At 41.0% G+C, this 21,055-nt stretch overlaps 1 protein-coding gene, 1 long non-coding RNA gene and 1 other non-coding gene across 7 annotated transcripts in view; 2 read left to right on the forward strand and 1 right to left on the reverse strand.

Moving 5' to 3' along the window:
* USP46 (ubiquitin specific peptidase 46) overlaps window positions 1-1,211 on the reverse strand; it is a 34,865-nt gene extending 33,654 nt beyond the window's left edge. Inside the window, exon 1 of one of the 3 annotated variants that reach the window (XM_075025798.1) lies at window positions 783-1,211. Coding sequence is in view for 1 of the 3 variants with exons in the window: in XM_075025807.1 (XP_074881908.1) it covers window positions 783-818 (36 nt within the window). In the remaining 2 variants the exon portion in view is untranslated. The remainder of the gene's footprint in view (window positions 1-782) is intronic. The other 2 variants (XM_075025807.1, XM_075025817.1) reach the window with 2 other exon arrangements.
* Window positions 1,212-8,689: 7,478 nt separating this feature from the next.
* Window positions 8,690-11,417, forward strand: LOC142037265 (uncharacterized). Of its 3 annotated transcripts, none has more exons than XR_012652319.1 (6): window positions 8,690-8,715; window positions 9,013-9,214; window positions 10,125-10,198; window positions 10,375-10,539; window positions 10,626-10,695; window positions 11,129-11,417. It is a non-coding gene; the product is annotated as an uncharacterized LOC142037265 (long non-coding RNA). The 3 variants fall into 3 exon arrangements; XR_012652318.1 differs by having other exon boundaries at window positions 10,434-10,539; XR_012652317.1 differs by lacking the exon at window positions 10,375-10,539.
* LOC142037427 (small nucleolar RNA SNORA26) lies at window positions 10,362-10,479 on the forward strand. Its single transcript, XR_012652372.1, has one exon. It is a non-coding gene; the product is annotated as a small nucleolar RNA SNORA26 (small nucleolar RNA).
* Window positions 11,418-21,055: the final 9,638 nt, after the last annotated feature.

The raw sequence follows: 21,055 nt of genomic DNA on the forward strand, positions 1-21,055 counted from the left end.
AGAAAGTGTCCTTTCAACTGTTCCTGGGGAGGAAAGCGGCAAAGGCTGAACATACAAACAAAAATACTAATATTTCCTTATTACTTCCTAATTGCCTAGTCTGATTTAGAGAAAGCTAAGTGATTCAAGAGTACTTAACAAACAGCAGTCCTCTCCGAGTGGCACGCAGTGCAAGCTAAACACTGATGTTTGCTCTAAAGCGAAGACTTCCTAGAACAGGTAGCTAGCGTCGGAATCCCAAAGCGCGTTATCAGCATCTAAACATCCTCGTTTTCTGCGTAACCTGGGGAGCTCCTGGCCCCCTGTGACCACAGGGTACCTGCCTGGCCTGAGAGGGTTAAGTGGGGTCACTGACTTAACGAGCATTCAGAGCCCAACTTTGGGGTGCTTTCGCAGGATTCTTAGGGCAAGAGGAAGGGCAGGAGGAGGAAGGGCGGGCTGCGGCTCCGTCTGCAACGCGCACCGGCCGGGGCCACCTCCGCTCCGGAGGGCCCCGCACCGGCTCAGCACCTCCGTCCCTCCCCGGCCCGCTCCCGGGCTGCTCCGGGAAAACTCCTCGGGACGTCGCCGCTCTCCGGCGGCCGACTCCACCCCGGGCACGTCCCGGCGCAGCCCGCCCGGCTCCCCCGCCGCCGGGGGCAGGGATGCGGTCGCTTCCTTTGCCTGGCGCCCCTGGGGGGAGCCCCCCCAGCCGCCCCTCCGCCGGCCCCAGCAGGGCCTGCCCCCGGAGGGGCTGCTTGCTGTGCCGCCCCCCGCCGGCGCGCCTGCCCGCCAGCACTCACCATATTACAGATGGAGGCGATGTTTCTGACAGTCATGAGTCTAAAGGTTGCAGCGATCCCACACCGCCATCTTTATAAGGTGAAAACAGCCCCGCTCATGGTGGGAAGAGCGCAGGAAGGGAGAGGGGGCGGCGGCGGCTCCTGCTCCGGGGCTGGGATAAAAGCAAGAGGGGGGGACTGCACGGGCACCCTTCGCGCCCGCGGCGCGGCGAGAAGGACGGACCTTCCTGCCCTCCCTCCTCCGGGCGAGTGGCCGGGAGGTTCAGCAGCGCGGGGAGAGCAGCCGCATCTCCGCTCCTTCCGCCTCTGACTCTCGCACGGCCCGCAGGGCCCCGGGCTCCCGCTGGAGCGCTCAGCCGCGCCTCTGCGCCAGCCGGCACCGCGCTAATCTCCCCCTTCCTCCTCCTCCTCCTCCTCCTTCTCCTCCTCCTCCTCCTCTCCTGGCGGCTGCCGTTGCCGCTCGCCGCTCCATTGCAGCGCCGCGCCCGCTGATCCGCTCTGACAGCGCCGGGGAAGGGGGAGGTCAGAGGCAGTCACCGGCTCGGGGCACCCCGGCGGGCCCGGCCGGGGCGGCTGCTGCTGCCGCCGCAGCCAATGCGCGGCGGGGAGGAGGGGGCGCGGGGGGGCTGCCCCTGCCGCCTCGCCCGGCCCGGCCCGGCCCGGCCCGGCGCCCCGCCGGCGGCACGCAGCGGCCTGGGACGGGCGCGTCGCAATCGCCAGGCCCGGAGCGGGCACAGGGCTGCAAACCTCGGGTTTCAGCGCGTACGGAATCGCATTGGCAGGCAGCGGGGGGGAGGCCGGGAAGGCAGAGCCCGGGCGGGACGGCACGGGTGAGCGGCTGTGGCGGCCGCACTGTGCTCCGGGACGTGCTCTCTCCGCCTAATTTGAGGTACGCAGCAGCCCAGGCACTCGCAAACCCCAGAACAGCGGGCCGGAATGTCACTTACTGCCCACAGCAGGTGCTTTGCATTGCCATTCACGCAGACAACGTTTATCTTCGCAACCGCTCTTCTGGGACCACATCCACGCCACGCGTCTTCGTGCCAAAGTGCTCACTCACGAGTTTACAACACGCGGCATTTGTACAGCACCGTTCATGCAATAATCTCCATTCCTCTTCAAACACAAGTCAGTCAAAGCCCATGCCTTTCTCCGAGATAGAGCAGTATGAGCGTATTAAGGTTACACCCGTGATAATAGGCACAAGGTTGTTACATAGCTAACGTGAGGCCGCACAGCAAATCTCTGAGAGAAGCAAGAACAGAGTTCAGCCAGGGCAATGCCTCATCTTAGAATTCCCCTTTTCCTTAGCGGATGTTGCTGTTTTCAGCAGAAGCTTAAGGCCCGTTTGTTGTCCCTCTGCTATGCTGAGGAAGTCATTCAACTGAAGAGAGAACTGATAACGTTTCTACAGGCACCTCTGCTCCTAAGAGCACCTGGAAGTATGGCACACTCAGGCTTGGCTACGCTTTTTACTTCATGAAGCTAGAATATAATAATTTCAGTCTATACAGCCTGTCCCCACAGGCTTGATTTACACGAAACATTCTGAAGATGGTAATTTTTTTTATTTCAAAAGAAGGTCCGTGATTATTAACAAAAATCTGGCACCAGCAGTAGCATCTAAAGATACATTCCTAGCCTGAGAATACTGTTAGGTAAGTAGCCTCAATCCAGCTCATTGTGGACGAGTGCCCACTTCATAAAAACGGTATCAAATTTGGCACTAGTTGGCATCCTGCTGACAGTTTCAGAAAAGAAACTCAAAATGAAGTTGTCACAGAGGCAGAACTTCCTTTCCTCAGTAAGTTGGATTAGTTATATTAAATCATTGCAGACGTTTGAAGTACAGGATGGAGAAAGATTTTTGGACATTATGGAGTAAAGTCATCAGGGCTACTAAACTGCTTCATAAATCCACAAATCACTATGTAAAAGAGCCATCAAATAATGTAACACTGAGAAAAAAAATTTTTTTTTGCTTTAATTCTATTAAGTTCATGGTCTTAACATTATGTGTGAATTTGATCCCAAGTGTTTAATTTGCTTAAACTCTGAGGACTGGATTATACATAATACCACAGGTTTTCTCAACATAACCAAGGGAAATGGGAATTAAGCTGAGGTGTCAGTTCAGGAGTGGCCACCCCCAGCCTCCGTTCTGAAGCAATCAAGGCCTGATTGGTCTCCAGTGCATTTTCTAAGTAGCCTATAGAGACTGACAGTACTGCACTATGGCTGGTTTTTAAACTCAGATCCCTTTTATTCCAGAAGCCTAATTGTGTACTCTTTGCTGCAGCCCATTTATTCCAATTTACTGTATATAATTGTACTTGCTCTCAGTGAAAAGTTATGAAGCAAATGAATGGGTTTGAACGGTGATTAAAAATCTAAATGAAATGAATTGTGGTAACTAATAAAGCCATTTACCTCACATATATTTTAATGTCAAGTATATTATTCCCATAATATGAACCCCAGAGAAATCACACAAAGTAGGAAAACAAAAAAGTAAGAAAAAGGTAAGTGGTATTTTCATACTGTTGCTTTCTCACTGATGACAATTACTTGACTTCAGGGTAAGGTTTCAGGTGGTTTCTGTTTGTTAAACTTTTTTTTTTTTAACACAAAATTAAATTGCTGTTAGTTAAGCATTTATTGGTTGTTCAAGGAAAGGACTACTGTTGAAACTAAACATATTTGGAAATATGAACATATATACATGCACACACGGCATTCTGTGAAGAATTCAATATCATTATCCTCGACATGAATAAAAATACTTTCATTTAAGGGTGGACACATTTCATGTCTTATTTCTGAGGATTTGTAATAAAAATAGGAAATAATATACAAGTATTTATGTACCAGTTTAACAATAGTTTAGCACTGGCTTTTTTTCTCTTCAGTCACATATCAAACAGGTAAAGAGAAAAGAAACTTTCACACTTGAAATGGGGTGGTGAGTGTTTGGGTTTTCTTCTGGCATTGTCATTTTCAGGTCTAGAAAGTTTATTTCTGTGGCTTTTTGAAGATAAAAAAGTGCTAAGAAAAGCAACAAATGCTAGTTACAAACATTACAGGAACTGTATAAATACAGAACAGTGAACAATTGTTTCCACTCTAAAGCATTGCCCTATCTCTTCATAACAAACAACTAACCCTGTGTTTCTTCTGAGTGTTAGACAAAGAGAAGGGAAACAAAGGACTATTTATAACCTATGAGTGCTTATATAATTTCTATTGAAAGGTCAAAAAATGCCTCCTGCATTTAATTTTAGATCAGTCCTGGTCTCATCTGGTTATACGCTTGAACATTTTTATTTCACTAGATAAAATAAGAACCTATTGTAAATATCCTCTTTGACTAGTGGACTTTCATAACATTTTCCATCTGACATTCTCAGAGTACTTTGCAAACGTTCACTCAGACTTGTCAAATTATTGGGTGGCAAGTTAATATTAGCTTCTTTTACAAAGCAAGAAAAGAGGCAGAAGAAATTTAGCAATTTGTCCAAAGTTAGACAGGAAAGTTAGCAGCAAAGCTGGGACTAGAATATCTGCTCACTCTGTACTACAAAGAAGATATTGCATTTCCTCTCCAGAAATCTTGGAAAATTCCACAGAGGGTTCATATATGATTTTCTTGTAATAAACTCTGGTCCAGAAATGGCTAATCATCAGTCAGTTTTGCTGAACAAGTGTTTGGAACAGAATCAAATTTAGGATAAATTTCCAGGCAATTAAAAGGGCATATTAATGGAAAAGGCAGTTAAAAAAATACTCAGGTTTTCTGGAAGGTGGGAAAATATATAACAGGACTTAAAAGAGAATTCAGATGTCTGAAATACTTTCAGTGCTGACAATGTATGTTTAGCATTTTATAATTTTTTTTAGTATTTTGTATCTCACATTAAATTATGTTCTACAAAAAATATCAATATGTCTTTAACAGAATGGAAAATATGTAGACACAAGCATGAGGACTAAAGATTTTCCATGAAGCTTGGCCCCCACTGCAGAACAGATTGGAAGCTTTAGTACAATGCCAAATGGCAACTTGCAGACCATGGACTGAGGCTGTAGTGTATGGATCATAGCAGGTCCATGGGAAGCCACTCCATTTACACCTGAAATTCTAATGGTCAGAGTGAATTGTAGTCCATGAAAAATTCATGGCAATCCACAGAAAATGTGGGGTGTCTCCTGGGGGCCCCTTAGTCTAAAAAAAAAAAAAAAAAATTACCTCAACTCTGGAATCACTATTCTTCTTGAAGACTGTCAGCTTCAAAGCAACCCCTACCCAAAATTTTCAAATTATCTGAGAAATTATCTTTCTTGATATAAAATACAGTAAAACTTTATCTTTAGAATCCTAAGTCATACTGTCACTTACCAAATAAGAAGCACAGAAAATAAAACTTTGTATTAAATTAATCTCTGAATCTTGCCTGTATTTGCTAATGTAAACATTATACTAGTTGGCAGAGAGGAAATACCATCTTTTCATTTTTCTCAGAAATTGCTATTTTGCAGAAGAAAACAAAATACGCTTACAGCATCTGACTTCATTTTTTTTTTGGCCAGACATCAGATTTGAAAGCCCCAAAACAGCAGAATAAGACAGATGCAAATACATTGATGTCAAATACACCAAAAGCGGACTGACTAGATAAAAGGGACTAATAGTTCTATAGTGATAACCATTAAACAGCCTATTCTATGAAGAGGCTGTTTAGGCCTTTAGAGTCAGTTCAATGTTCAGTAATGGCCTAGAGGTGTGATTATCTCATAATATCTTACTCTTGCCTTTTTCCTTCTGCTTAATTGTGTTTTTAAAAAATTACATTAGGAGCTCTGAACAGTGACGATAAGAGAACTTCTGTGTATTGATTGCTTCATCAGTTTGCATAACATTGATCTTCCCTGACACTCAATACTCAACTGAAAATATTCCCATACTTCTGTGAGGTAGAAGCTTGAAGAATGGCCTCTTTTTCAGGTATTTTATTCAGCAAGGAAGTTCACTAGCAAACTTTACTGGCATTTTTCTTACCTCTACAAAATGTGCTTTCAGTTGGAAAGATACTATTTAAGTTCTAATCATACATATTGGCTAGAAAGAGATAAATTTTTAGCCATGGAAATAATTTATCAAACACGAAAAGACTCACTGAGCAAAAATAACAGAGAACTTAAGTTTCTAACAGAAATTTATTGTTATTTCTGCCTCTGGAAAGGAAATAACAATTCTGGCTTGCCCTCCTCTTCTTCTCCAAAGATATTACTTATTATTTTTCTTCTATTCTACAGGCTCTAATTTTAACTAACATAGATTCTGAGGACAAATCACAAAGGATATTTTGACAGCAGACAGGCTGTAAATGGCACCTACTCTATTTTCAGCATGAATTTAAAATAGCCTTTTCATTTTATGTAAATTGTGGCATAAATTAATCAAATTACATTTTTATTATATTAGCATATCAAAGTTTTGATCAAGTAAAAAAATAATTTAAAAAAGGCTGCTACATTCTAAGGTCCCAAACCTGCCAATTATTTAATGCAGATGGATACTGTCGTCCATCTGCAAAGACTGATGGTCCCATCAAGATTTTACTTGCTTGGTTTTCCTTCATATCAGTGTGGAGAAAAAACAGTGAGATTGAAATGAAATATTTAATGACAATTGTGCATTGTGGTGAGCCCAACATGATGTTTTTAAACAAATGTTTTTCAAGTGTCTTTCAGCTGAGAGAGGTATAAGATCTGTGACTTTGACATTAAATTCATGCATCCCACAAAGAGAGACTTGACTGATTAGAGCACAGCTCTTCAAGATTTGTACAGTTGGGTTCAGATCACCACAGACACCTTAAAAAGCTCAACACTAAATCCACAAAATAACCAAGACACCCAGCTGCCACTTAGCTAACTTCAAAACGCAGACTTTCAATATTCTTCTCCATGACTACCTAAAGTGGAAGTGCCCTAATGTAAACAGACCTCACAACATCTACTGGTGTAGTTGACCAGGTGTCTGACAATTTTTCCTGGGCATGTGTAGAACCTGCTAACCTCTCACGCTGAAAAGAAAGGACAGACAGGGCAGGTGGCCTCTGCATCTCTCTTCTTGAAGTTGTGCCACTATCAGACAAGAAAGTAAGTCTCATGGAACCAGAGAGAAGGCAAACAATGCAAAGTTTTTATGGGGAAGACAGAAGAAATCTCATGCAGGGGAAGAAAAACTAGTAGGATTTTATCTGAATGATTAAAATACTCATCTGGGATGGACACTGATCACTGGTTTGCTGTGCTAACAGAGGTGCCAGTTTACATTCTCTACTGGAAGAGAAGACACTGAGCTTGATATACATCCCACTGGCACAGGTGGTAAAAATGTAAAGGTTGGATGCCAATTCATCTTTTTGGCTACATTACAAGAAAGGACAATCTGACTTATGTGTCTAACTGTAGAAAATGGTCATTGCAGAGAATCCCACTTGAAATAACCTGAAGCTACATGTCTCAAATTCATACGCAGAGAATGACTTACCTAGAGCCCAGAGACAGCTTTTGAATCCCCATGCACTCACAATAAACTGACTGGCACCTGAGATTACACCTGCAACCATGTTTTAAGCAAGTATCAAGAATTAGACTGAAATGGTAATTAGAAGTGATAGGAAACAATTTCTAAAGCTATCCCTCGATTGCAACTATGTGACTTTGTTTCAGGCGGAAACGGTTTAGATCTGCTGGGGGTAGTTTAAATGCAAGGTTCAGAAAGCTCGCAGGGATAGTGGGCCAACCTGTTATTTTCTTTCCACACACTTACAGGTGCTGTGCTGGTAGCAACTCAGTATGAGCCAAGACATACTGTTTCTCACTGAGGCAGGAAGCTACAAGTTATCAGCAATATAGCCACCTCTTTGTGAAGCAGAGACTTTTATTGAACTCAGAACTCCACCGGAACCAAGACGCTGTGGTTCCCACCTACTAGCTTGGCTGGGCAACGTTCAAAGTCTCTGTACTACAAATTACTAATTCCCAGTTTATGCTAATCTGCTTGTACTCACCCTAAAACCTCCTAGTAGTGTCCCCAGTCAGGCAGCACATCTTAGCTGAGGTAGAACAATAGCTGTGTTTTGCATCCATGTTGTGCACTAACTCGCAGGAGGGCAGGCCTGGTTCCACCGTGCCACCCTGTGAGCTGCAGCCCAGGCGTGCTCTAGAGCAAGCCCCATACGCTGTAACGTCAGCGAGGGTATTAGCGCAGGCTTGAGGCTTACTTCGCTATCCTTACAGACAGATCCTAAGCCTCCTAAAGTAGGGCTTAGATGGGAGTTTAGACAGAGATCAGCAGTATTTAGTTCCTCAAAACCGCTACACAGCTGCTACTTCACACCAAAGACGCTTTTGCTTCTGTGTGCGAAAGACCTCCGGGCCCCCCGAGTTTAGCCTGGGTAGAAATCGACAATTATATCCCAAAGAAGACAAAAGCCCCCTCGTGACGCAGGCCGCGGGTCCGCCCCTGACTGACCGCCGCAGGGAGCGCGACCGAGCAAACCGGGGCGCTTCTCCCTGAGGCAGAAGGCCGCCCCCACCTCCCCGACCGCCGCGGCCCGGGGTCACTGGCCGTCCCCCCGTTCCAGGGCCAGCCCCACGCCGTCTCCCCGCGGGGCAGCGCGGGCGGGGAGGCGCAGCACGGCGGCCTCTCCCCTTAACGTTTACGCTGGGAGCGCCGGTGCGCGGCTCGATCGCCTCAGGCCCCGCAGGCGCGCCCTCCCGCCCTTCCCCCCTCGCGGGGTCACGTGGGCCAGCTCGACCAATCAACAGCGACGCCCCCGCGGGGTCTCGCGGGAGCGGCGGGACGGTATTTAAGGCCCCGGGAGGCGCCGCCCTCCCTCTTTCCCCACCGCCCTCCGCCGCGGTAAGGAGGCCGCAGCCGCTCCCACCGGGACCCCCGGGCTCCCAACGGGCGGGGTGCGGGGGGACGGAGTGGGACCTGCTCGGGTCTTCCCTTCACATCTTGCCCTCTCGGAGCCTGGCGGTGCTCCGGGGAGTCAACACAGGGGGATAGAGCGCCTTTCCCTCACAGAAACCCAGTGCGGAGCTGTCCCCTCCGCCCTGCATCCTGTCGTGAGGCACAAGCGGTTCCCCCTCCCTTCCCCCCGCCCCCCGCCCTGCTGCTCCGGGCTGACTTCTTTCTCTCTCTCTCCCTCCGCAGTGTGTGGCGTGGTCCGCCCGGCGGGGAGGAAGGCGGCAGAAAGCGCCCCAAGGTACCGGCAAGGCCTTCCAATGCCCCCGAAGGCTTTGTCCGCTGGCCTGCCGCGCTCGGCTGCGCCCGGCATGGGCAGGAGGCCCAGGGCAGTAGGCCTGGCCAGTGGGAAGTGCTGGGGATCTGGAGTCGTGCCTTTGAACTGCTATAGGTAAGGGGGCACGCCGACCTCATCACACACCTCACAGCCTGGGGCTGGTTAGCTAGGGCTTTGGGCTTCAGAAATGGAGAGCTTTGGATCCTCACACCTTGTACCACTTAAAGGCAAACGTATATCTGAGGGTACTTGGTCTGTGTCGCTGTGAGATGAAGGAGTATTTGTGTTCGTTTGTACCCTTCTGCTCTTCTCTAAATTATAGGTATTGAGCTGCGCAGACCTTAAATCTGATTTCAGTGCAGCGGTTTCTTTTTATAGGCTGCATCAAGAAAATTGCAGTTATAACCTGCAGTGTTTAGGGTACTGAAGGCTGCAGGCACCTAAGTTCAAATGGACTTAACGTTTCAAACAAAGAACAGTCACTGATTGCATAGGCTTTTGGCCCAGTCTTGTATGTCTATAACAGTGACTTGATGTCTCTCTTGGTTGAGAGTGTAATTTGTTACAAGGTATATGTAATTAGGCACAAGGTAGCAAAGAACTGGCTGGTAAAGTCTGTTAAATCTAGAATTTACAGCTTACTTCAGGGTAGTGTCAACACTAAAAGCAATTTAGGCTTAATAAACTTTCCATTGTTTCTGATTAGCAGTATATTTTAAAAGATGTTAAAAATATGTTCTGTGTAGTTTAAACAGGCTAATTAAAACAATCTTTTCAACAGATTGAACCACTGACTACCTTTTGCTCTAGGTCTTGATTTGATAGTCTTGATATATAAATGACTTCTGCAACTTTGTAGACTGACTTTAAGAAGCTCTAATTCAATGTAATAGCAAGTCTGTAGAATATGGCTTTAAAAAGGTCTGTAATTAGATGATATAAATTATAATTTAATAGTTTTTGTCTCTTTTTTTTGGCCTGTTTAGAGGTCCCACGTAGCAACTTTATGTTTGAAATATTCTAGGCATGGATGATCACACCTAAATTAGAAGCACTGCTCAGGACTTCTTAAGAATGAACAGAACCATCTGCTAGAAGGTAAGTATGCTCTAGTCTAATGACAATTGTAGATAGTTTTTAAAACTTGCTTTTTGATAATTCAAATTTCATGCAAATTGTAATCTCTTGAGTAAATGGTAAATTCAGATTATCTTAGTTAATAAGAAAAAAATAGTGCTATAATCTACTCCCCTTTTATGCTTTGCCCTCTTAAGTCTGGCAGTGTCTTAAGTGGCCAACACAGAGGGGTATAAAAGTTCTCTCTCAAACCCAGAGGTGAGGTTGAAACTCTTCTTTGGATCATGGTGAGAGGAACAACACATTCATGAAACTACTGAACTTCAGGAAGCTACTAAATCAACTTTATTAATAGCTTGTAGGTAGGTTTTGAACTGTCATCAGATTATCATGTTATCTGTGTCTTGGTATCAGTTTCATGTAAATCTTACTTTTTTGGGTTTCTCAGGTGTGTTGGTGCTTTATGAACCTGTGATAAACGTGTGAAAAGAGTTCCTTGTAAACTGGTTGGTCTCCAGGTATGTAGTTTAAAAAGGATTATCAGATGTTAGTGGATGCATTGCCTTCTATATCTGAAGAAGTTTAATTTATTCCTTACCTGAAAACAAACAAACAAAACCCAAAATTAGTTTGGACTAGTGGAAACCTGCATGGTAATTGTTAGAACTTTATATAGACATAGCCAACCTAAATTGGAAAAAATCTTAGGAAAGCTTATGATAGTTATTGTGTCCATTTATTCTAATCTGGCTGGTCCTCTGGAATGGAATCCATACTAATGGTGTGGGAAAGGAAAATCCTGTCCTGGATAAATGAAGAAACTTGTATTGAGAAATGGCTCTGACTTAAGAGTTAGTGTCATGTAGTATGTTCATATAGCTCAACCCTAGGCCAGTTACCTCTTTTGTATGTGTGATGCTGACTGCAAATTAAATAAAACTTCTTTTGCAGGGAGGAAACAAGCATGTGCAAGGGATTTGAACTGATATTAAACATCAGCTTATGATTTCATGAGTGGCTGATTTCTGAATTCATACTAGATGACTCCAGTTGTCACCTGTAATGTATTGTCTTGAAAGTGGAATTGAGACAAGCAATGCTAAAGCTACACGTTTTCAATGATCATGTTTAATCAGGAATCTTGTCATTTGTTAAAACAGGTTTCTTAACAAAAAATGCTGTAATTTATTTCTGTGTCTTTGTGGATTAATTAAAATAAAATATGAGAATGCTACCAGAAGTTTGTGTGTTCTGAAGGTTTCTTGTTTAGGTACGTCCTGTATGAAGGCTTTGTTTCAGGGATGTGAACACTTTTGTGTTGTCATGCAGAAACATTCTCTTGCCATGTGCAAACTTGATAAGTTTAATCTTTAACTCACAACACCATTGAAAATGACCCTCTTAATCTTAATCTTTTATTCTGAATGTCTGGTTATGGGTTTTTGGGATGTATTTTAGAATGCGAAAGCACTTTGAGATCAACTGGCCGACTACTAAGTTATTTCATTAGGCTGTATGTGTTTGCATGTTCTCCAACTAGTCAAAAGATTGTCTCAAACTTTAAAGACCAAGTACTATTACATCCTTAGCAAGAATCCCATTACCTGCCTATTTCAAATAAAGGAAAATGTTGCAAAATTCCATGTAAAGAACAACTAGTGTGAAGATCCTTGAAGAGTAGTATTGATATTTTTGAGCAATTGAAAGCTTGTATGTGCTTTTCAGTTGCTTATGTCTAAGTAAATATTAATAACTTATTCCTCAATGGTAGGTCTTAACATGAGGTTGATTTATGTGTATCCTATTACTAGCCAATGCTTCCTTAGAATGCACAAGCAAGAATATAAAATACAGTTAGAAGTAGCTGCCAGGCACTCCCCACTGCCTGCACAGGAAAGTGAGTGTAGCTTTAGGACCAAACTCTTTTATATACTTGGTCAGATTTAATGCACATCTAGCCAAGAAGTGTTTCTGGTGGTTATCTTTTCTTAAACATATGCTAAACAGGGTGAGTATTTAGTGATCTATTACATTTGTAGCTTGCTAGGCTTACTTAAGTGTTTATTGTCCTCTGGATTGTGTTTTAATAAAAGATGAAACTAAATTTGAAGTATACAAAAGTACTTTATCTTCTTCATATTAAACCTGACAACTGTCTAGTTCCTGTTATGAGAAACAATGAATCATTTTCCTACAAGCCTTGTCAGTCATTTTATAGACCTCTGTCCTCTGCAGTCTTGCTGAAGGATTAAGCTTTAGTCTATTCAGACTTGCCTTATGTGTGTGGTTTCATATCTGATCTATGCTGCCCTGTGCAGGTTTTCTTTTGATAGCTTGGGATGATGTTTTCAGTGAGCTGTCTACACTTCCAGAACTTTTCAGAAGGTGAGTAGAAGCTATTTTAGAATTAGGGTTGGACTCTTCCTTCCCAGATTCATTAGTCATGCAAGAAGTGGTGTTAAATTCTGTCTGCTGCTCTGTCCATGAGGATCTTGTCAGAATCAAGATTTCTGGGAGTCTGCAGCCATGATTAGCTTAGAGTATTCTGCTTTTTTTCACATTAATTGATGCTGAAAACAGCTTTGAAGTCCTTTCGCTTCTGAAACTATTTGTTCCTCTCCTTTCTGAATTAATGGTCTAGGAGTACACTAAAGGTCCCTTCTCTTTCATGGTAGCTGTCATACCCTTGAAGGACATATCTGAAGACTTTTCTAAAATAGTGTTCCTTTGAGTCAGGCTCTGTGCTTAGGTGCTGACTCCTTCAGAGACTTGTTTGTTCAGTTTTTCTGAGGCATTACTACTCTTCAACTTCATGCTGTGCAGTTGGTGATAAAAAAAACCATTAAATCCTAATGACTTGGTCCTTATTCACAAATTTATTCTAAAATGTTTCAGGTAGGTCCTTGTTTATTCATCCCTGGGTTTTAAAACTTTGGGAAAGTAATCTTTATCACAGACGAATCATTCATTTGGCTTTTGTGATGAAGCCTTCAAATTCTCAAAGGCTCCTTTCATACTTGTTCATTTCTGGGGCTTGCTAATTCTTTTGCAGACTGCCTGCTCCTGATCAATTTGAAGATATTTTAATATTATTTTATCATATTGCTCCTTAAGCTTTTCTGCTGCTTCAGTATTGGACAGATTTAAACTGGGTTATTAATTTTTACTTTGTTTTGGCAAGACTTGTAGTTACTGGTTTAATACAAAATCAAAGTACAGTTTGTATTTTAAACTAAAGAAGTATCAAATTATTTCATGTGTTTATAAGGCTTATGACTTTACATTTGACTATTTGTTATCACTCAGTTGGGGCCATTCTATGCTGAAGGCTCAATTTGAAGAAATGCTGGTTGGAAGGATAAGTCACTTGAGAGTACTCTGTTCTGTGACTTCTCATGAGTAGCTATAATAAGAAACCTCTTATCAATTAACTTTGACTTGTTCTATTCCATCATCAGGCTTTTTGGAATTATATGTGAGTTCAGGAATCATTCACCTAATTAATTTTATGATATGTTAAAGTAGTGAAGCAAAACAAAGGGATTAGTATTAGTCTAGGAATACAAAGTAAGTCTAAATCTGATAACTTTATTGTTGTAAATTAGCTCATTCACCCTGACCACCACCCTGTGGGACTGTATGCTTGGGGCTATGCAGCTCACTAAGAGAAAGCTGGTTTGTATGAATGCTATCCTCTAAATGAAGTTATAACATTGCAATTTTTCTTTTTATTACTCATTGGAAAAGTGAAGACTAATGGAAGAAAAATAGCCAGGTTTGCTGGAGAATAGTCAAGGGTTAACTAGCTGGCTTACGTCATCACAGATTTGTATTAACTAGCCTTGTTACAGGCTAAATGACATTAAGCTAAGTTCTGTCATTTTATAAATTTTTGTATGTATGGTTTGTACAACAGGGATTATATGATTTGGGGGGAAATAAGGATAGAGGAAAGCTATAATATAGCTTTTAATCTGTATATATCTGTTTATTCTGGCTATTGATTGCAAATTTAGGAATGCTGCTTTGGCTTCTCATTGACTAAATCTGCAAGAATGTTAAATTTGTTCAGCAAGACTGAAGACTGTCAGAAGGGGGAATATTTTCATATCTGTTCCGTGTTCTAGCAGTTGAAAAGCATGATATTTCCTACTTCCTTTTAGTAAGTTGTTACAACTCTTGAGACTGATCAAAGGAAACGCAGATAAAAAAGCTGAAGAATGAAATGTACTTTGGGAATAATGTGCTAAGCCTTGGACTGTTTTCTGTACACAGGGCTACATGCAACAACATTGTTATGTGTTCTGTGCAAGGGTCTGGCAAGACACAAAAATGCTCATTCTTCCTTTTTTTTTTTTTTTAATTGGGAACAATTGCTGGGGGACCACCTTGAAAGTCTGGTAGTCCCCAAGAGTTTTAGTTCTGAGGAGCTTGGCAATATCAGAATTTGTGTGACTCCTACTTAGTAACACAGATTCGTAATCTCCAGGGTTTGTCCTGCTTTGTTTTTAAGAATCTAAAGTCTGGAGGCAGGTATCTTCTTAGGTACAAGTGCATTCAGCCTATATTCTCACTCTGCTGCTATTTTGCTCTTTGCATGAACTCAAGAACCTTGGATATGACTAACATTATGGGAAGGCATGAGGAAAAATAAGGAAGATGTTGGCAACTAACCATCAACTCAAAAGAATACAAGGACAAAGGACAACAAGTAGCCATTATTACTTGAGTATTGCCTCCAAGCTTCCCACTGAAGATCAATAAGTATGATTGATTAATGAAAGGCCACAGAGAGTCATAAACCTAACTCTAACATTGTCATGGTTTTAATTCATAGGGTGAGAATATAGGCAGAATGCACTTGTACCTAAGAAACAGTGAGTGTGTATCCCATATATTCTGGTTTGGATCAATGCAGGCAGGCGCTTCTTACAAAACTAGTTTATGAGATGGAAGAATCCTCTTTTTATGGTCATTAGATATCAGATCTATATAGAACACATTTTCTTAAAACTTCCTACATTTGGTTTCAGGTGCAACTCGCATTGGATTTTTCCACACATCAATACTTTTGCTTATCTAAATAAAGGTGAAAGCTGTGTGACCTTCACTGACATTCATTGCTGCAAAGAGGGCCTTTTCTGCTCAGTGGACTTTGATGTAAAGATCTGAGATTAAAATCATGAGCAGGAATAATTGGAAATAGGCAGAGGCCTAGGAAGAGTAGTGTGCACAAAACCAGGGGATGAAAAAAATGCTGGGAGTTCCTGCTTTTTAGCACTCTGTGGGTTTGGAGACAATAGGCTGTGCAGATCTCCAGTTTGTTTAATGTGGTAGAAGATGAGGTCATTTTATTTCTTTCTCAGTGGCATATTGCACACCAAAGCAGAGGTGGTATGCGGCCTATGATTCAGAGTGTTTTTCAGACTTTGTCCTGGTAAGTGAAGGGATTACATGAAGGTAATTTGTAATATTGAATTTGGCTTAGATTTCAGTAGTGCTCCTGCCATTAAGTCTTATTACAGATGATGTAGGAAGATGAAATCCTAGCTTCTGTTTGGCTATATCATGATCTGTGCCTTAAAAATAGAAAATTATCTTATGCAGTTTGGAAAGTGAAGGAAAATCAACAGCAGCTCTATAGAAAAAAATCTGTGAGCTACTTGAAAAGATTGCTAACTGTAATGTTCTCAGGATTTTAGTAATGGATCCTATTAGGTTCATCACTTCATTTATATTTATTTTTTTCCCTCTGAAGTGTAAACATAAAATACATGCAACATACATTATTGGTAAAGTAACCAGAAGAAAATAAAGCCAAGTAAAGCGTACAGGAGGATGCAATCTGTTTCTAGAAATAATGTATTCTCTCCCACATACCAAGACTCAAGATACTGATTTCAGGTCCAGTATGACACAAGCTTTTTAGAGTTGCTGGGATGCTATGACATACCATGATTTTTTTTTTTTTCCAGATACCCATGGGTTTCCTCAAAACCTCTGTTTTAGACCTTGCTGCTGCTGTTTCAATTTGCAGATAGGTTATGGCCTCTCCGTCTTCTGTTGTGTGGTGTAAAAGGGGAAAAAAAAAAAAAGGAATAAGATAAAAAGGAATAAGTAGAAAATAATTTAAAACCAAAAAGAATAAAAAAATCTCTTCTGCTGGTTTACATGAAATCTGAGATTTTCATCCAGACATACTCCTGCTCTCAGGAAAAGCTGGAATGAGAAAAAAAGGTATAATGAACTCATGTATGTGCAATAAAAATGTTTTAATTCTATGATGTGTTTTTGTAGTAACCGTAATGTGAAAATTATTAAAAAGCAACCATAAGAACTGTAAGATGACATTAAGTCCCTCCCAGATTCAAGCCATTGCTGCTTCTTATACTGCATAATGAGTACATTTGTTGGAACTGCATATCAACTGCAATCTTGTCAGCTGTCCACTATTCCTTGTTTGTGTATCGTTGATGGCAGGGCATAAATCGTTTTTGACTTTATGCAAAAAGATGCTGCCAGGTCAGTATTTTCATATCATTTTTTTGTAGAGAGAGCATCCCAGGTTTGGGTACCTTAACTGTAGGCCATTTCTTCTTCATAGTGTTGCGGATGTAATAGCAATGCAGTCTGATTCCCACACGTGTTGTGTAAAGGCTGAGAAGTCTCACTGATCTGAGCTAGGTCCATCTGCCCTCTTGGTCTGAGCTGGGAAATGATGGTTCCAGCTGCTGTGGCTCCTCTCCAGCGTTGTTTTACCATGTGTTAGTTAAAGGAAACTAATTATACAAATAAGTAACAGGGTGACTTTTTTTACTGCTACTGGGGTGCTTTAACTGATTTTCCTTCCAAACGTATGTTTTATCACTGTATCTGTTTTAATTCTTGGTAAGTATTTTATCTGTTCTCACCTGACTTGTTGCAAGACCTTGGACTGTGTCAGTTTACTGTGAATCAAAGCAGAAGGAAGATCTCAAGGTAATTCTATAGGTTGGTCCTATTAAGGTCTACACCAGGTTCCTCAGATTGCCACGTTCTTTCTAGGCTCCTCTGTGGTAGCCATGATTTTCACTTCTCGTGGAGCTTCCTCTCTTCGACCAATTTATGGACACTCAATAGATTTATTATAGTATTCAAGTTTTGTTGTTACCGTTTCTCAGAAATACTAAACAAAAAACCATCTTAAACTGACAGAATATGGAGAAGCAACTGTTTCTAATAAATGCTATGGGATACATGTGTGTGATTTGAAAGAATTACAAAATTAGGCACATAAACACAAATTTAAGATATGGGAAAATATTAACGCTGCCTTGTAGCTGTCTGTGTAACTCTGATTAATACTTACAATTACAGACAGTATTAAGCTGATATTTAAAAATCACAAAGATTTTTATTTTTCTTTTTTGCGTGCCTACAGGCAGCATGTTTTAGAGGTGAGCAGGAAGAGAAAAATTACTGCTGTTGTCATACTTCCGTAAAGAAGTTAGCACCACCTGGCTCATGCACCATATACTGTGTAGTCCACAATTTTTATAAACTCTTTCCTTGAACTACTTGCTCACTTTCTTTGGGAATTGCTAGGAAAAAGAAAGTGTGACAAGAATTCACCATAAAACATTGAGAACTTGATTAGCTCTATTTATGCCATCAGAGAGGGGCTGGTGGATTTCCTTTTTGACCAGAATTGTGACTGTTAACTGAATGCAGGTTCAGCTATCAGATGAGTGTTCTCTCTCCATATTTGGATATAGGGTTTGGATAGGAAATAAAAAGGTAAAGAAAAATAGCGAATATATTATATACCCTCTTAAATATCCCATGTATCTCAAACTGCTTCACAGCACTATGAGTTATAGTGCTGCTGTCACTTCAGGAACTGTACAGAGATACAACATTTGTTATGTAGTTCGTAACAGCTCCCGTGTAACCCTTGGACAGAACCTGATCTATAAGGAAGAAAATATAGATAGGGTACTACCATTGGTTAATATTTTTTTTTAGAAAATTGTTGCATTTTTTATTAAGTGGAGATGTCATTTCATGTAAACTGTAGCATGACACAAAAATGAGAGCTTCTCTCTCAGCTCTCTCTGGCTTGAGACCTATCAATTAGAATTTGAAAAGGCTGCTTGAATCGAGGTAGCTTTAACATTTCCAAAAATAAGGTATGCAAAATTACTTGAAGGTCACTAGGACCTGTAAATCAATATGGTGGATGACAGGCATGCTAACACAAATGTAGGGTAGGTCTACAGACAATTTCACTGAAATTCAATGAAACTGTGCTTGTTTACTTCAGCAGAGAGTCAGGCCCCCCACTCCTCTCTACAAACCTTACTTATCTTTCTGAGGTTTCTATTCATAACCCAATGTCTAAAATGATTTGAGTTCCTGTCCTCAGTCTTGCCTCTTTCTTACCTCAGTAGCTCACCTTGCCATTCCCGCTCTATGCTGTTCTATCAGGTGCCTATTCTGAAGGTTTGGGGTTATATAAAGTTGGGTTATTTATACCATTTCTCACTAATCCTCATGCTGTTAACCTGAACTCATCTTTGATCTTGTTCAGCAGGGTGTCACAAGTTTCTAGCTTGACTCATACAGTTTCTCATGTACTGCCTTTGTTTTTGCTTTAAGAATAATAATCTTTATTCTTCCATATAAGTGATCAGTCCTTCCATTGTGGCTTCTGCAGTTTAATTATGAATTATTCCAATTTCACCACTTTTTGTGTTTATTCAGAGTAATTGTATTATTACTGAGTCTGCCTTAAGAAGGTCTTCCCAATATTTTGTGTATGTTTGTGTGAGTACAGAGAGAAAAACTCCCTTGTAATTTGTAATCAGAATCTTTAAAGTAGTTATAGACTGTGATTTAAGTGCTGTTGGTCTTATTATCTTAGACTTTTACCTATTTTATATATGTTTTTATTGCCTTGAGATTTGGGTACAAGTTGGACTGCTTGAGAGGGTCTTGCATAAAATCCGGTAGTGCAAAATGCTGTTACCATTTTCTGTGGAAAAATAAATTAGAGGTGAATATTTCATGTATTGAAAAGGGGATGGGGAGGAATTGGTTTTCCTTCTAAGTAAATTATTTTCAGTTGTCAGATTTCAAAGCTCCAAGTAAGAATATCATATGGATCATCTGTTTGCTTGTATTCCCAGCTGCCTTTCAGATCCACTTTGGCAGAATTTCTTATGGTAGATTATCTATAAATTGCATGTTTTGAAGTAATTTAAAATAAAGATTTTTAGGGTAGGGTTTTTCAGAAGTATTCAGAACTGGATTCTTTCCAGTCTTTCTGAAATTAGAGTTTTACTGTTAATGTCAATAGAGCAAATCTCACTGCTGGTTAGTAAAATCAAAATCATTGATATTCCTTAATCTCTTCAGGTGGCAGGGCATGTTTGGTTCAGCCAAGTAATTTGGATTGACCACACTGAAACTGTTGATAATGTAATTCCATACTCATATCATGAAGCCAAGAGGAGAAATTAGCCTGTAGGCACTGAAGGAAATACAAACCACACAGATATAGTTGTAGACTGTCTTTCAAGAAGCCTTAGTTCATGCCCTATGTATCATCAAATACATCACACAATATAAGTAGTCTTGCAAATATGAACTATTTTAGTAGGCAGGAGCTTGATTTGAGGAAATTGTTTTTGTTATGCTGCAATTAAGAACCTGAGCTAGTCCCACATAATACTTAACTCCTGGCTTGAATTTTGTTTACTCAAATACAGCTCTAGAGGTAGAGTCAGGCTTTACAGTTCACACCCATAGACTGTAACACACTACAGGGCCAACATGTAAATCAAAACAGTCATTGAGGTAAAGAGATTTAGGAAAAGATGAATTTCATACAGAGAAGGGTATGGAAGACTTGATGTAGTATACAAGGACAGTCTCAGACTGTTGTGTGCATGTTTTAGTGTCATTGTGGTAGCATCACTGGGGTAAAAGAAAATCCTATTTAAACAGTATGTAATTAATTGTAATTAAAAACTAGATAGAACATTGAGTTAAAATAATGAAACAAATCTACTTAGAAAATGATAGCTTGAGGAAGCGCCATGAGGTGACTGAAAAAGAGTTGATAGCCATCACATACAGGAGTGTTGTAATACCAATTTGAGTTTGAAACTGGAAAGCTACCACAAATTTGATTTGCGTTTTTTGGCATGGACTGTAGAAAAGTGTAGACATGGTTGTGTGAATGCTCCCAGAGAATGGAAACAGAAAGTGAAGATGCAGTGGTTTGTGTTTCAAATGTTGTTCAGGAACCTTGGGAACTGGGTTTGATTGCTCTGGTTTGGAATAGTTGAATAAACACCATTAACTGAATGCCACATACTGTGGGAAGTCCATTACTTCAGTCCCCTAAAACCATTAACTGAGGGGAAAAAAACCCCAAGGCCCCAGGATGTTAAATATTGTTTGTGACAACATAAGCTCAGTAGTCTGTTCCACCAATGAAGTATTGATATATGATGAATTACAAAATCAAAGTCAACATGAGAATTAGTTGGTGATCAAAACTTATCTAGATCTGATATAAAATTGGCAAGAACAGAACAAAACATAGAACAAAATGTAGACATTTTGTAAAACTCAGTATGTCTGGTCCGCATTGATGCCAAACTAATCTTTCTTCTCGTTTGACAGTTTATACGTTTGACAGTTTATATATAAAACCCAAAAACATTTCACACACCTCTCACTTTTCTGATCTGTAACTTAGCAAGAGGTGGGATATTCAACACAAGGCACTGGTTATCAGTGTCTGTAGATTGATAGTTTAGGATTCTGAAATATACTTTGTTCACAATCATAATATACTAAAAAGATGTCTAAAACACAAGCCATATGATT

Source organism: Buteo buteo, chromosome 1, assembly GCF_964188355.1.
Source record: "Buteo buteo chromosome 1, bButBut1.hap1.1, whole genome shotgun sequence".
NCBI classification, from domain to species: Eukaryota; Metazoa; Chordata; class Aves; order Accipitriformes; family Accipitridae; genus Buteo; species Buteo buteo.